Raw genomic sequence first — 14,242 nt, forward strand, 5'->3', positions numbered from 1 at the left:
ATGCCCAAACCAAAGGGCATGTGGTCAGATCCCACTGCCCTGGTTCCAAAAGAGAGGCAAAGAGAGGTGCCCATACCTTGTGCCTCCTAGCTATCCAACCCCGACAGAACCCTTGTGGCTGCAGGATTGGGGCTGGTTATGACTTCCACTTCTTGATCCAGGAAAATGGAATAGCTTAGTGTGTCAGATTCTGGGCCACCAGAGCCTTTGGTTGTGGTGCCAAGAAAAAAAGGCATAGAGACAAAACAGCTGGTGTTAGCAGTGCTGGTTCCGTGCATCGGAACTGTCAGATCTGCCAGATTCTGACAAGACTGCTATGGTTCTGAAGCAGAGATCTGTTCTGTTTTTGGTAGTAAGGGATATAGATCAGTGTCTGTCTTCAGATCTAATGTTGGCTCCTGGGTCAGTCCTGGCTATGTCCTCTTTTCCAGAGAGCTCTGTCACTGTGACAGCCCAGGTTCGCCTGCCAGTTCTAGTTGCTGCTTCAGTTCTGAGTTGGGGAAACAGGTCCCCAGTTCCAAGGTCTTCTTATTCATTCCCTATTAAGCAGAGGAGGCCAGAAGATGCTGTGGGTCTTCCTCTGGCTCACACTCCTCCCTCCTCCTAAGACCTTGCAGGATCTCTGCAAAGAGCTGGATCTCTTGAATATACTGTTACCACCATTGCATTCTATATCAGATCTGGACCTGGATCCTTACCAGGAGGAAGAAAAAGGAAGAATATAGAGACCTGTAGTTCTCTTTGTGCCACCCTATAGTTGTCCTCTGGCAGGCATATTCCTGTACCCTACTTGCTGGGGAGCCTGGCAATCCAGGGGCCTGTGGCCTTACTGAGGGCCACCTTGGAGCCTTTTAATTACCCTCCAAGTGATTTAAGTGGTAATGTTTTGTCTGTTAAAGATTTGTCAGTCTAGAGATCTTCTGATTTAACTCCTACAGATCTGTCAACATTACTGACACTGATGCCTAAAACCCTATCTGAGGAACAAGATGAGGAGGTAGCGCCTTTCTTCGATCAGGAGCATCTGGAAATGAACTGAGCTCAATTTATCACCAGATGAACATGTGGGGGTTGCTTCAGCCTTCTCCCTTTTCGAGGACACTACTCAGTTCCACAACTTGGTGGATCATCATCTTCCAGTGCCTGCAGAAGAGATTCTTGCCTGGGGCTTGATATGCTTAGGATTGCTTCAAGGAGTACAAGATCACTACCCATTTTGGATGATTTGCTACACCCAGCTAAGTCCATATGGACAACACCTGCTTCTTGCCAACTTCTTTCTAAGAAAGCTGACAAGTTGTATCAGATACTCTCAAAGGTTTTCCTACTTTCATTCCCCCTCTGTCCCTAACTCAATCGGACTGGCTGCTACCAGTAACTGGTGACTAGATCTGAACTATCACATTCACCCTGGCTGATAAAGAAGGGAAAAGGGTTGATTTGTTGAGGAGAAAAATGTTCTTTTCTTTGTCCCTTGGTATTAGGGTGGTGAATTATCAGGCAGTCGTGGCCTGTTACCAATTCTACCTGTGGGAAAAGATGACATGCTTAAAGACAAAAGAAACCTTGTTTGATGCTTTGGACTGTGCTGCCAGAGCATTGGTGTCTGCTGTGACTATTAGGAGGCATGCATGGCTCTGTTCCTCTTCCCTACCTATGGACACTAGAATTAAGCTGGAAGATCTTCCTTTCGAAGGGTGGGGGACTAAGATGATGAATTGCTGGATTCAAGGTATTTAAACAAATATATTTGGAAGCTTTGGTTCTGCATGTTGACTCTGGCCACCATAATCCCTTTGCTGTCAGTCATGGATTGGTGTGTGACTCTTGATCTAAAGGATGCCTATTTTCATATTTCAATTTGGCAAACTCATTACAAGTAACTTTGATTCGTGGGGACCGGATGCCACTTTCAGTAGAGGGTGCTCCAATTTGGCCTTTCCACTGCACTCTGGTAGTGGCTCATCTGAGAAATCAGGGTATTTTTGTTTACCCCTATTTAGATCACTGGCTACTGAAGACCTCCTTGCAGGAAGATCTGTTAAATAATATCGCCTTCACAACCAATTTCTTTTCAGACCTCAGGCTCTTTCTCAACTGCCTAAAGTCAGTCCTCTGCTTTTCTCATAGGATCCCTTTTATAGGTGCCATACTGGACTCTGTGGATGGCAGAGCTTTTGTGCCACAAAACAGATTTATTAAGATGACCCAGTAACTGTTACAGATCCAGCGATGTCCCACCCAGAGAGTAAAACTTTTCCTGGGTTTTAGGGCAGCCACTACATAAGTGGCTCTGTTTGCCCGTCTAAAAAATAACACCTTTACAACACTGGTTGTCGCAGGTTTATAGGCCAAGTTGGGACAGCCTTCAGGTATTGATCACCATACCACAGAATATCAGTCTTCCTAGACTTGTGGTCAGTCAGAATGGATGTGCTCAGGGATGTAAGGTTCAGTTATCTCGGTCCATCCTGGACAGTGAGTTCAGATGTGTCAATCATGGGTTGGGGAGCGCATCTGAATCATTTGACAGTTTGAGAGCACTGGTCCTCTCAGGAGCGATCCCTGCATATCAGTGTTTTGGGATTAAGAGCTGTTCATCTGGCTCTTAGGTCATTCCTTTCTCCCACCTGCAAGAGAGGGTTGTACAGGTAGTGACAGACAATACATTAGTGATTGTAGTACATCAGCAAGTAAGGGGGTGCCCATTCTACTCTTCTGTGCACAGAGGCCAGACATTTATGGGATTGGTGTATTTGTCACCAATTTGCATCTTGCAGGGGAAAACAATATAGTCATGGACCATCTCAACAGAGACCGCTCTTGGATGCATGAATGGTCCCTAAGGGATCAGTTGGTTTAGACTAAATTAGCCAACTAGAGTCGACAGAGGTGGACATGTTCACAATGAGGGTCAACAGGAAGTGTTGCCTCCTCCTCTGTTCCAGAGAAGGCAGGGACAGTTGGTCCTTGTTGGATGCTTTCCTTTTGCACTTGGGGAAGGGCTTGATGTATGCATTTTCCCCCCTCCCACCCCTTCCTGTTCATTCAGATAGTGGTAAGGAAGAGGCTCAGGATAAGTTAAGCATGATGCTCATTGCCTTGGCTTAGCCATGTCCGTGGTAAACCACTGATCTCCTTCAGCTGTCTTCATGGAGTCTTCATGCATCTGTCCCCAGGTCTCCTGTTCCAGCAGGAGGGCAGGATCTTTCATCTGGATCCACAGTCTCTTCACCTGATGGCATGGCTGAGCAGTCATGTTCTTCATCTGTGCAGGATCTACTAATTAAATTGCAAAAAGAGTCTACCAGAACAGTTACCATCTAAAGTGGTTCTGATTTCAGACTTGGATGAAGGGGTGATCTGATTCTCCTGTATCTGCTTCCATTCCTTGTGTTCTGGAATACCTCATGTACTTAGAAAATCAGGGGTTATCCACATCATCATTAAAGATTCACTTGGCAGCCATCTCTGCATACCACTGTCTAACTGATGATAGATCACTGTTTGCTCATTGTTTAATTAATCCTTTCATAAATCTTTTATCAAATGTTTATCCCTCGGTTAGGGATCCCATTTCTTCTTGGGATCTCAATATGATGTTTGCCATGCTGGTGAAATCACCCTTTGAACCCTTGGCTGAGTATATTGTGCCATTTAGCTATTAAGATAGCTTTCATTGTTGCCATCACATCAGCCAGGAGAGTGAGTGAGTGAATGATGCCCACCTTTCACTTCTTTTCCTACAGACAAAGTAGTTCTCAGACCTGATCCCATATTTTTACCTAAGGTAGTGTCTGATTTCCACATCAATCAGTCCATTAATTTGCCTTTTTTTCTTCCTCTAAGCCTCACTCTAATAAGGAGGAATCAGTTCTACACACTTTGGATGCTAGAAAGGCTCTTACCTATTCCCTGGTCAGAATTAAGAGTATTTGTAAATCACCTATATTGTTTTTCTTATGCCAAGAACCACATAGAATATATGGTTTCTTCTAGACTGTTTCTCTGTGGATTAAACAATGTGTCACTGAGGGCTACATGTTAGTGAAAATCCCTTTACTTGCTGCAGTTCAACCACATAAGAACTGTAGTGGCTACTTCCTTCACCTGTCTTAGGCAAGTGCTGGCTGTTGAAATTTGAAGGCTGCAACATACTTTCACTAAGCACTATGATCTGGACTTGGCTTCTAGCGTGGACACCAGATTCGGTAAGGCAGTGCTTTAGTCTCTATTCAGCTAGGACTCTGTCCCCACCTCCAGGTTAGTTTTCAGCACTTCTTATCAATCTATCCCATAAGTGGGAATATGCAGAGCCCCTCAAAGAAGAAATGAAGGTTACCTACCTGTAACCAAAGTTCTTTGAGATGGGTCTGCATATTCACACTTCCCACCTGCCTTACCTTCTCTATAAAAGTCCTTGTCATTCTGTGTCTTTAGCTTTGCAGTGGAAGGATCTGGGGTGGTGAGAATGCGCCACCCACTTTATAGCATCGCCCTTGGTAAATTGTAATGCTGAGGGGAGGGGTGAGATGGGGGTGTGGGAACACTCTAGCTGACTGCTAGAAGAGCTTTTTACCATAAGGCTCCCCAAGGTGGCTCAATACCCATAAGTGACTATGCAGAGCCATCTCAAAGCGCTCTGGTAACAGGCAAGTAACCTTTATTTATTTAAGTCAGTGACCCATCAGGACATAAGACATTTTACACTTTCCTGCAACCCACAGAAACCTCCAAGTGACTGGACACTTAACTTCTTATTGCAAATAAAGGAAAATTGTATGTAAAGGAAACATGTCACACACATAAAATAAACCTTTGCAAAACCCTGGTGGTTTGAAAGAGTCATTTCTTTGACATTCTTTCCTCCAGTAATCTGGGTTGTATACTAAAGTGGGGTTTCCAATGGGTTTGCAGTCTCATCAACATAGTGCATGTTGGTGCTTCTTGTAGAGCAAAAATTATGGAGTCATGATTTTGCGCTTTCTGAAAGGTGGATGAATAAACTACGTTCAGAGTGCTGCTTGTCCTTGACTGGTTGGGTATTCTTCACATAATCTTACAACTAGTTTAATTTTTCTTCAATATTCTGCATTTACAGTCCACCCTTAAAAAAACACTAGTTTTTAGAAGTAATTTGCTGCTTTTATATTGTATATTACATTTTCTATAATTCTTCCCACACTTTATCAATGAGCGTATTTCTATGGAAGCAACTTCTTTGTTCTGTTTGTTCTGCATCTGAAGTTGTTATATTATGTTTTTGACATAATTTGTGCATCACATTATATTCAGACATTTATTAATAATACTTTAATATGGAGAATTCCATATATTTTTAAGATTAACATACTATGCCATGTACTGCAAATGCTCATGCTATTGGGAGCCATATTTACAATTTACTTGTATTTCAGTATATGTACCCATTTACATTGCGTTGCCTTACAGCATAACATTTTACTCTTCTTTGTACACTAGAGCAAGTAGTGCATTTTAAAATCTTACGTTATCTACGGTCTTTGAGCAGGTTTGTCCTGAAATATTTTGATGCAGAAAAAGGTCACTGGCCCTTTTTAGAGGTATAAAAAATTGGGTATCAAGAGTGTGCTTTAATATTAGAGGAAATTATATCCAAGACATACATCATAAAGTATTTATTTCTGTTTATTTCCTTGTGGTAAGTTGTTTTGCTTTTTTTTTCTTTTAGTCAGTTTATAATAAGTACAAAAAAGTTGGAACATTTCCACATTGGATCCCTTTTAAAAGATAATTCTGAAGGTCCATCAGTTCATTGAGGTTTTTGTAGCAAATTTGTTTTTGTTAAAAGCCATGAATTCTTACTGTGCACTATGCATATAGCATAAATTGTGTGTCTAACATTTATCCGAATGCATGAAAAATTCAGCGTGATTTTTTTATTCTTCACATTTGATACATGTAGTACTGTAAAACTTAGAATGAAAACACCAAAAAGAAAAGTTCACAATTTAGGATAGAAGAAAACAGATTAGCTGATTAATGTCAAAAGTAGTATTGAAAGATGCAGATCTCCTAGTATTTTAATACTTAGATGGATAATTATTATATCCTTGTATATCCTGCAATCTGATTGGCAGAAACATGGTCCTTAACAGGTAACCCCCCAATTTTTTTAACCATGACCTCATTTTTAGCCAGCCAGATCTTTCCATTCCAAGCACATTTACCTTGCCCATAGACACAGAGCTAGACATCTGGCCATGTGATTTTCGGGGTAATTATTGTTAGCCACTGCTGCCAAGGTAAGCCCCAGGTGAAAACCTATGGAAGGACTTGTGGGGATTATATTGAAGCAAAGTACAATGAGGAACATAGAAGGGATATCGCAGACTTACTTTCTCTTCTGAGTTAACTATAAGAAGGTTTTTAATACTGTCTATGGGACAACTCCCATAGTAAAAGTTATAGAGGACTTTTACCCTACTCTGGCTGCTGATGTGACCTGAGGTCTAGTTCTCAATGTCTATGAAGTTGCCATGACTATCATTTTCTGCTATGAAGAAAAGAATGTTTTTCATTTTCAGAGACTGTCATTGGAGTACTGTATACAATTTCTGAAACACTTTGTTTTCCAACAGATTTATTCTGTCGTAATCCATCTTTTGAGCATATCGTTCCAATGGCAATAATGGCTCACTTGTTGGCCCTGTATGAAGAAATAACTAAAATGTTAAGTGTTGTCTACTTGGCTGTGTTGCCTTAATTCCTCTTACCAGTCTTTATTTTTAAAGACCAAGAAGTGGGTCACAGTTGCTTACATTATTACTCGTCACTCATTTTGCATCCTGCATGTAGTTTTTTCTCAAGAACTGGTGGTGCTTTAAGTTTTGTGAAAGTTTGTTCCTATTGTTTTGTGTGATGATTAAACAGTACTGTCAGTTTCTTTAGAGATAATTATTTGACCTTTAATATTAGTGTTAAAACTAATTTCCCTTTTGGATTCTTAATCTCTTCTTAAAATCCATCACTCAGCAGCTGAAAAGGTTTCAGAAAAGAAAAAGAAATCCATATTCATTGTTTTGTATTAATTTGATCCTTTTATATCCTCAGCAGCAACAACCTAGCAATTACTTTCCAGAGTTACCTTTCTGTTGGATATCAGCCTATAATGCACTTTCATAAAAAAGACCTATAATTGCAAGTTAGCCACATTGGCTTGTGCTACACTTAAGTCATGAAAAAGTTTTGGTGATTCATACAAATTGCTTTGTAGCATTATAATTCACGGGGTTGGCAAGCAGCAAAATTTGATGGCCCCAACTGTTTTTAGAACCAAGATTATAGGCCCCCATTCAGCAAAGTACTTAAGCATGTGCTTAATTGCATTGCTTTATTGATACCATATAGATTACCAAAATTAGAGGTTGTGGTCAAGATTTTCCCTCTTCCTTGCCTTGATCTTCCTTTGTCAGAATCATCCCAAAACTTCAGAGGAAGACCCCACTACATATTATTCCACATGAGTGCTTTACTAACTGCATCTGCTGTGGAGTAATTAATGTAACTTTGTGTGATTCTGGTCAGTTCCACTCAGCACATGAAAGTGCAGGTAAATCAGCTCTCTGTAAGAGTACTCACAAAAGTTCCCCTAGGGCTGCTTGAGATGGTGGATCTGCCAACATTAGGTGGTGGAAACAAAAGTGTTCATTACTAATCCATAGAGTGTAAGATTTGCTCAGATCTGTCCAATATCTTGGCTCTGACAGTGGACAATATCAGATGCTTCAAAAGAACATATTAAAAACCCTAAAGTGTGCAGTTTTGAAATACCCTGTCCATAGATGAAGTTTCTTCTAACTCCTTCAGTTAGAAGTTGGTTTATGCTCTGAAATATTAGGGTTTGGATCCTTTCTAAAACAATGGAAAGTTTAAAAAGCAAAAATTCCTTGACGGTGATACTTTTAAAAATGTAATTACAATTGTGGTTAATGAACATGATATACGCTAAATATCCAGGGAAAGTAAAATAGTGGACACTAATCCTTGCTACTGTAGGTGCCCATTTTTGTATTGTTTAATTTATGTTTGGCTTAGAGTTACACATCAACTGTTCCATAAGATTCGCTGAACGATCTAATTTAGTATGGAAAAGTTAACAGTTTAGTTTTGTTTTCTGCAGAAAATATTACAACTGCTACCTGAGAGGATATTTTATCGATGGCATTTCCACAGTATAGGTAAGGAGAAACACTTTTAAAAAATATTTTAGTAGAAGCTTAAAATAAAAGTCCTTTTTCACACTACTGATTTCCTGCCCCTCCCCTCATATTTAGCTTGATTATGCAAGAACTCTAACTGGCTCATTTTCCACTTTCCTTGTTGTATTTCCTTTAACCCAAAGTAAAGAAAAGAAAATAACAAACTGTAAGCTTGTACTTTGTTCTCTCAGTTTTCAGTCTGTTAGAGTCTGGTTTTGTAAGTGTTTGGAGTGTAAACTTCAATTTGCTGATGTTGGGGTGCAACTCCTGTAACCACTATGCCACTATGATGTTTTGGGGATTACTCAAACCAGTAAGGGGTTTAGTCACCATCTGTTCTGTAACCTTGGGTGCCTTTATGCTGTGGAGCTTTCGTTCAGAACCCTGACACCCGTAGCTTGCCCACAAGAACAAGGTCTCACCCTGGCTTCCACCAGCCTAGTTACTCTTTGCAGAGTACCACAAACAGCCCTTCCAGGCCCAAGTCACCCCAAATCCATCCACCCTGCGTTCTTAAGTACTAGACACTTGGACTTTTATCCTCTGCTTTGTCTCCCCCAAAGGTGTGAAACCAGCGCCCACCCTCTTCCCCCGCAGACACCAGCTTACTTTGGTGCACACACTAGCACAGGGGTCGGCAACCTTTTAGAAGTGGTGTGCCGAGTTTTCATTTATTCACTCTAATTTAAGGTTTGGCTTGCCAGTAATACATTTTAACATTTTTAGAAGGTCTCTTTCTATAAGTCTATAATATATAACTAAACTATTGTTGTATGTAAAGTAAATAAGGTTTTTAAAATTTTTAAGAAGCTTCATTTAAAATTAAATTAAAATGCAGAGCCCCCCAGACCGGTGGCCAGGACCCGGGCAGTGTGAGTGCCACTGAAAATCAGCTGGTGTTCCACGTTTGGTACGTGTGCCATAGGTTGCCTACCCCTGCACTCGACAGTTTGCATGCCAGAGACCTGCTTGGGGTAAACATAAACAAAAGGCTTATTAAATAAAAAACATCGCAGATTCAAAGATAAAATAGTATGGAATAGCAAACATATACAAGTTACACGGCAAATAAACATAATGATAATAAACATAAATCAAATTAGATAAACTCCCTTCTCTAATGCTATTTACCCAGTTTCCCAAGTACCTCCTGCTATAGATTGGATCTAGTGCTTCATGGACAGCACACACGAAGTGATTGTCCCTCAGTTTCTCTATGAAAACAATAATTTAATGCCTCCATTTAAAAAGCCTTCCTCCTCCACTTTTTTCCCTTCTCTTGCGTGGTGACTCAATGTTTGTTCAGAGTGGGGGAAATTCCTTCTTAAGCTGATAGTCAGGAAGTCTCAGTGTTTTCCCATTAATTTCAATGGACTACTATTTGTCTTTTCCTGGGTAGTACAATGGTCGGTGTTAGAGCTAATCTCTTCTCGTTAGGAAGGCAGCCCCTCCTCAGCCTGACAGCACCACTAATTATGAGCACAGTTGCTATATTCATGAATACATAAATTCATAACTACAATCTATATACATATCTCAAATGAACATCAAGTTCAGAACATTACATGCTTTACAAAAGACCTTACTCAACATATTTTTATAGTACAGTATACAATCAGTTGATTCAACTGCTTATTCTTTGGGGTTCAGCCCCCCTGTTCTCCCCTGGGGGTGCCTGAACCCTGATTGTCACAGCAGTATTAAAATATATGTGTAAAAATATGGTTGTTTACCATTAAAAACTTTCTGTTAGTATAAATATAAGCTGGGTAGTAATGCCATTTTCAGTGAAATTTTCAAGGGCGTCTTTGTCGTCATAAAAATTCCAGGCTACTGTCGTCCTACATAAATTGCCATGAAGATCCCCACAGAAGGAAGGACACATCATGCCCTATGAACCACTGAACCATTTAGTAGTAGTAGAAAAGTGCATAGGAAGAGCTCCAATATCAGCCCTAGAGCTAAACATTCTTGAACCTTCAACTCTTAAAGGATCCATTCACCTACAGTCCTCAGTTCCTTTTTCTCTCCCTGCCAAAGCAGTCACAAAACCCTTCAGCTACGTCCCCTGATTTATTTTACATTTATTTATTTATTGGTATTTGGCTGTCTAGTTTCTTCTTTTGCCACAAGAGTTATTATATAGTTGTAGCTTTTATTTCCAGGGATTTTTTCCCCCCAAATAGTACAAATCCTGGGCATCACAAAAAGAGTGAATTTCAAGGCTCATGTCTTTAGCATTTGTATTTAGTAGAGTGATAAAAGCAGGAAAATGTCAGCCAGAAGGTCTGAGTTCTACTCCTGATTCTGTTGCTGACTTGTGGAGCCTTGGGCAGATGTATTAACCTCTCTGTTCCTGTTTTCCCATCTGTAAAATGGGAATAATACTTAGGCATTCTTTTGCAGAGTTCTTTGAGATTCTTGGATGAAAAGCAGTACATTATCTGTGACCTAATCACTGAAAGGCAAAAAGTAGCACACAAGATGACGCACTCTGAGGTAGTTTCGATCCATAAAGCGATTAATGGATTAGGATGACAAATAAATAGAGAACTTTCATCTGTGCTTATAGTAGAATCTGGCTCCAGTATGTTTTGTTGTTTATATGAAACCCTATCCATTTTCTTCAGACCAATACTTGAAATTTCAAAAAGATAAGTTGCACTTTTCAGCTTGTATAAACTGAGAAATATGGAGATTAATTTGCCATTATCTTTTTGAAACTTCATGCCTCTGGGATGAGCAGATCTGAAAAATCTTTCTGTTAACTTCTTGCACAACATCATGTTCTTGAAAAAATAGAATGGAGATTACAATATGAGAGAGGGTTTTGCTGTATTTTGTGGCACAATAGCACCTGTTTTGCAAGCTAGCAGTGTTGTGGTACAAACTATGTGGCATACTACATCTGAAAATACAAGTGACATGCCTTTTGTTGGATAGAAGGATGGGGGCAAGAGCAGGAGGGGGGTTGAGGGAAGAGTTGGACAGGAGGGGTGAGTGAGAGGGCAGGAGCAGGGGGAGAAGGGATTGGTTTGAGGGGACAGGAGCCAGGATGGGTTTAGGGAAGCAATCCGATAAGGGGAAGGCGGTAAGGAGCAGGGATGGAGCAGATAAATATAGAGGGAACAGACACAAACAGGTTGGGGGCACAGAGGCAGAAGGGTCTATAAACCCACTTGAGAACGTTCTCCTATAGAACCTGGAATTACACCCAACCCTGTCTGAACTTTTTAGATCAAGTGGGAAGTCCGTGTTGTGCATCTAAAGATCCAAACCTTGCTGATGACCCCAAGGGCGGCAGGGGAGTGTCAGTATGCCTCCACATGATGATATTTCAAGGTTTTTTAGTTAAGAAAATTACATTTTTAAAAACTACATTAAAAGAATGTTAAGGTTGCAGAGCCTAACACTGAAAAGTTAGGAAATGCCAGAATTAAGGTGGCCTGTGAAATCTTAATTCAGCTCCTGTGTGCTTATGCATTATGATAGCCTTTAATACATGAACACATAATATGCTTTCCATTGGACCCCTGCCTCGTTCAGTGAATAGGTAGTTAGTTATTCAGTATTGCTTTTTATCCGCCTCATTCATTGTGTGGTTCTAGGTCTTATTTAACACAGGCAATTGAAACCCTCCACTGAATACAAAATTATTCATTTCCTCCTTGACATGTCGGGTGCTCTCACCGTAGTATCCAAGTGCTTCACAAGCATTAATGAATTAATCTTCACAATGCCTCTTTGAGATTGGGTGGTAGTATTGTCCCCATTTTACAGCTGGGTAACTGAGGCACAGAGAGAATAAGGCCAAAATTGTCAAGTCTCCACTAATTATGGATGCCCTATGTGAGATACCTAGGGCCTGACTTTTCAGAGTACTTAGCATTTTTATAGCACTTAATATGTTGAAGGCACAGCTATAATGACCTTCAGTTAAAGTTGTGTATACCCAGCACTTATGAACATCTGGCCCCAGGTATCTTATGTGGGCACCCAGAAAATGAAAAACTATGGTAGAGACAGGGATAAAATTCCATTATCCAGGACAGTGTTTAATAACCTCAACCCTTAGAACATCCTTCCTTCGTTTTTCCTTTCCTTGCTTTGTGCCACTACACACCTTCCAACTTCTGCAACAAATGAGGAAAGGGTCCTTACAGTCAACAGCCTCATATTTTACAACCTTGATTAGTTCCCAGAGCACTCTCCATCTCCTGTACTGAATGAGGCTGGGGTCCTATGAAAAAATTGTATGTAGTCATGCAATTAAAGACTGTGTATCATAATGCGTAAGCACAAAGGAGCCAAATTAAGATATCATAGGCAAACCTAATTCAGGCATTTTCTGATATTTGAGTGCTTGATTTTACAATGTTAATGTTTTTAATGTAGTTTGCTTATTTAATAAACATAAAGATATAGCACAATATGGCTAACAAGCTAATATTATTCTCTTGTGTACTGTGGAAAAGCCAATAATAAAATGAGGCAGAAATAATTTTTCTGACTAAATTTCACAGCTTGAAGGGACAAGGTTTTCCCAGATAGTTCAGGGCTCTAAACTGCAATATTTGTAAGCCAAACATTGTGGCTTGTGTTAACGCACGAGAACCAGAAAGCAAAACTGATCATTGTTGTTTCATTGACCTGGATGAATTAAGTAGAGTAAAGAGAGACCATAAATACTGAAATGTAAACTAAATTTTCAAAGTTCTTTAAGTTATAATAATCTAACTTGTTTGTGACACGGGAAGGAAACTTTAACATATATATATTTTAACCTGATAGTGTCCCTGTAAATTAATTTGAATATGTCAGACTTATTACTGCTTTGAAAATGAAAAACTATACTTCTGATTAGCACCAAAGCAGTCAGAACATTTACTGTTCTGTTTATTGAATATAATTTGGACACGTCACATTTTTAAAGCACTGTTCTTTATTTGGGATTTCAACACTGATTTTGCTGTTTCATCAACCAGTGTGTTTTCTAGCTGAGCAATGAATTTGTGATGGCAGCAGAAATAATGGGTGGAAATGAAAGGTCAAGGAAAGGGCTGTTGTCAAATTTCCAGTTAGCGCATACAAAAATAAAAGGAGACATCTGCTTGAACTACTTCATTATAATTTCCTGTAAATTTGAACAGCATAAATTGGGTTTTGCTCAGACATTTTGTAACTATTGTATTGTTTTGATTTCAGTCAAAAAGTCATAATTTGGGAAATTTTTAGCCAGCTTCAATTAATGGGCAAGTAAACTTGATGGCACATTGATTTCTGCATGCACATTTGTGTGTACAAATAGTATTTGCACATGCAAATGGTTTGCTTTGACGAACAGTTACTTAATGTTCATGTGCACTAACAATAAAGATGCAAATGTATTGGGGCAGTAGGTTTACTATTGTGTTGCAAAATGGTTAAATTTTGTTCAGTAGGGCATAGAGTACCATGTTTAAGTAATGCATTTAATAACAAGCCATGGATGTGTTCCTTTTCCACTGAGAGATTATTTTTGAGAGTTCAGCTAATGATATTCTGCACTTTCAGATTTGCTCTGATGTTTATTAAAGTATTTTATGTTAGTTGACTGGCATTTTCAAAGTTGTCTAATTTTTTGAAAATGTCTTTTTTGAAAGCAGTTTTTAGTCTTTGTTCTCTTAGTTGTTTGTACATCTGCAGGCCTCCTAGTGTGTGTGTGTGTGTGTGTGTGTGTGTGTGTGTATATATATATATTTTTTTTTTTTTCCCCTCACCAATTGTTGTCAGTATTAGTTCTTTTTCTGTTCCCATGCTTCTCCCTTCCCCAAATGGAAAAAACGTTATAATCAATTTTCCAGTCAGTATACCATAATGTGAACTGTGGGCATGAAATGTTAATACAATAATTAAAAAAAAGATATAAAATTATAAATTTAATGGGTCAAAGTAACCAGTTGTTCACTGGTAATATTTTTAAAATGAGAGGAATCTGAGTAAAACAAAGTAGACGTCAGATA

General features: G+C 39.5%; 1 protein-coding gene across 5 annotated transcripts in view; it reads left to right on the forward strand.

The window, feature by feature from the left end:
• RALGAPA2 (Ral GTPase activating protein catalytic subunit alpha 2) overlaps window positions 1-14,242 on the forward strand; it is a 275,841-nt gene that overhangs the window by 34,318 nt on the left and 227,281 nt on the right. For 4 of the 5 annotated variants that reach the window (XR_004644914.1, XM_034764036.1, XM_034764035.1 and 1 more), the window contains exon 4: window positions 8,162-8,219. Coding sequence is in view for 3 of the 5 variants with exons in the window: in XM_034764036.1 (XP_034619927.1) it covers window positions 8,162-8,219 (58 nt within the window). In the remaining 2 variants the exon portion in view is untranslated. Of the gene's footprint in view, window positions 1-8,161; window positions 8,220-10,646; window positions 10,740-14,242 lie in introns of those variants that run through there. The other variant, XM_034764038.1, reaches the window with a different exon arrangement.

This window comes from Trachemys scripta, chromosome 3 (assembly GCF_013100865.1).
Source record: "Trachemys scripta elegans isolate TJP31775 chromosome 3, CAS_Tse_1.0, whole genome shotgun sequence".
Lineage (NCBI taxonomy): Eukaryota > Metazoa > Chordata > Testudines > Emydidae > Trachemys > Trachemys scripta.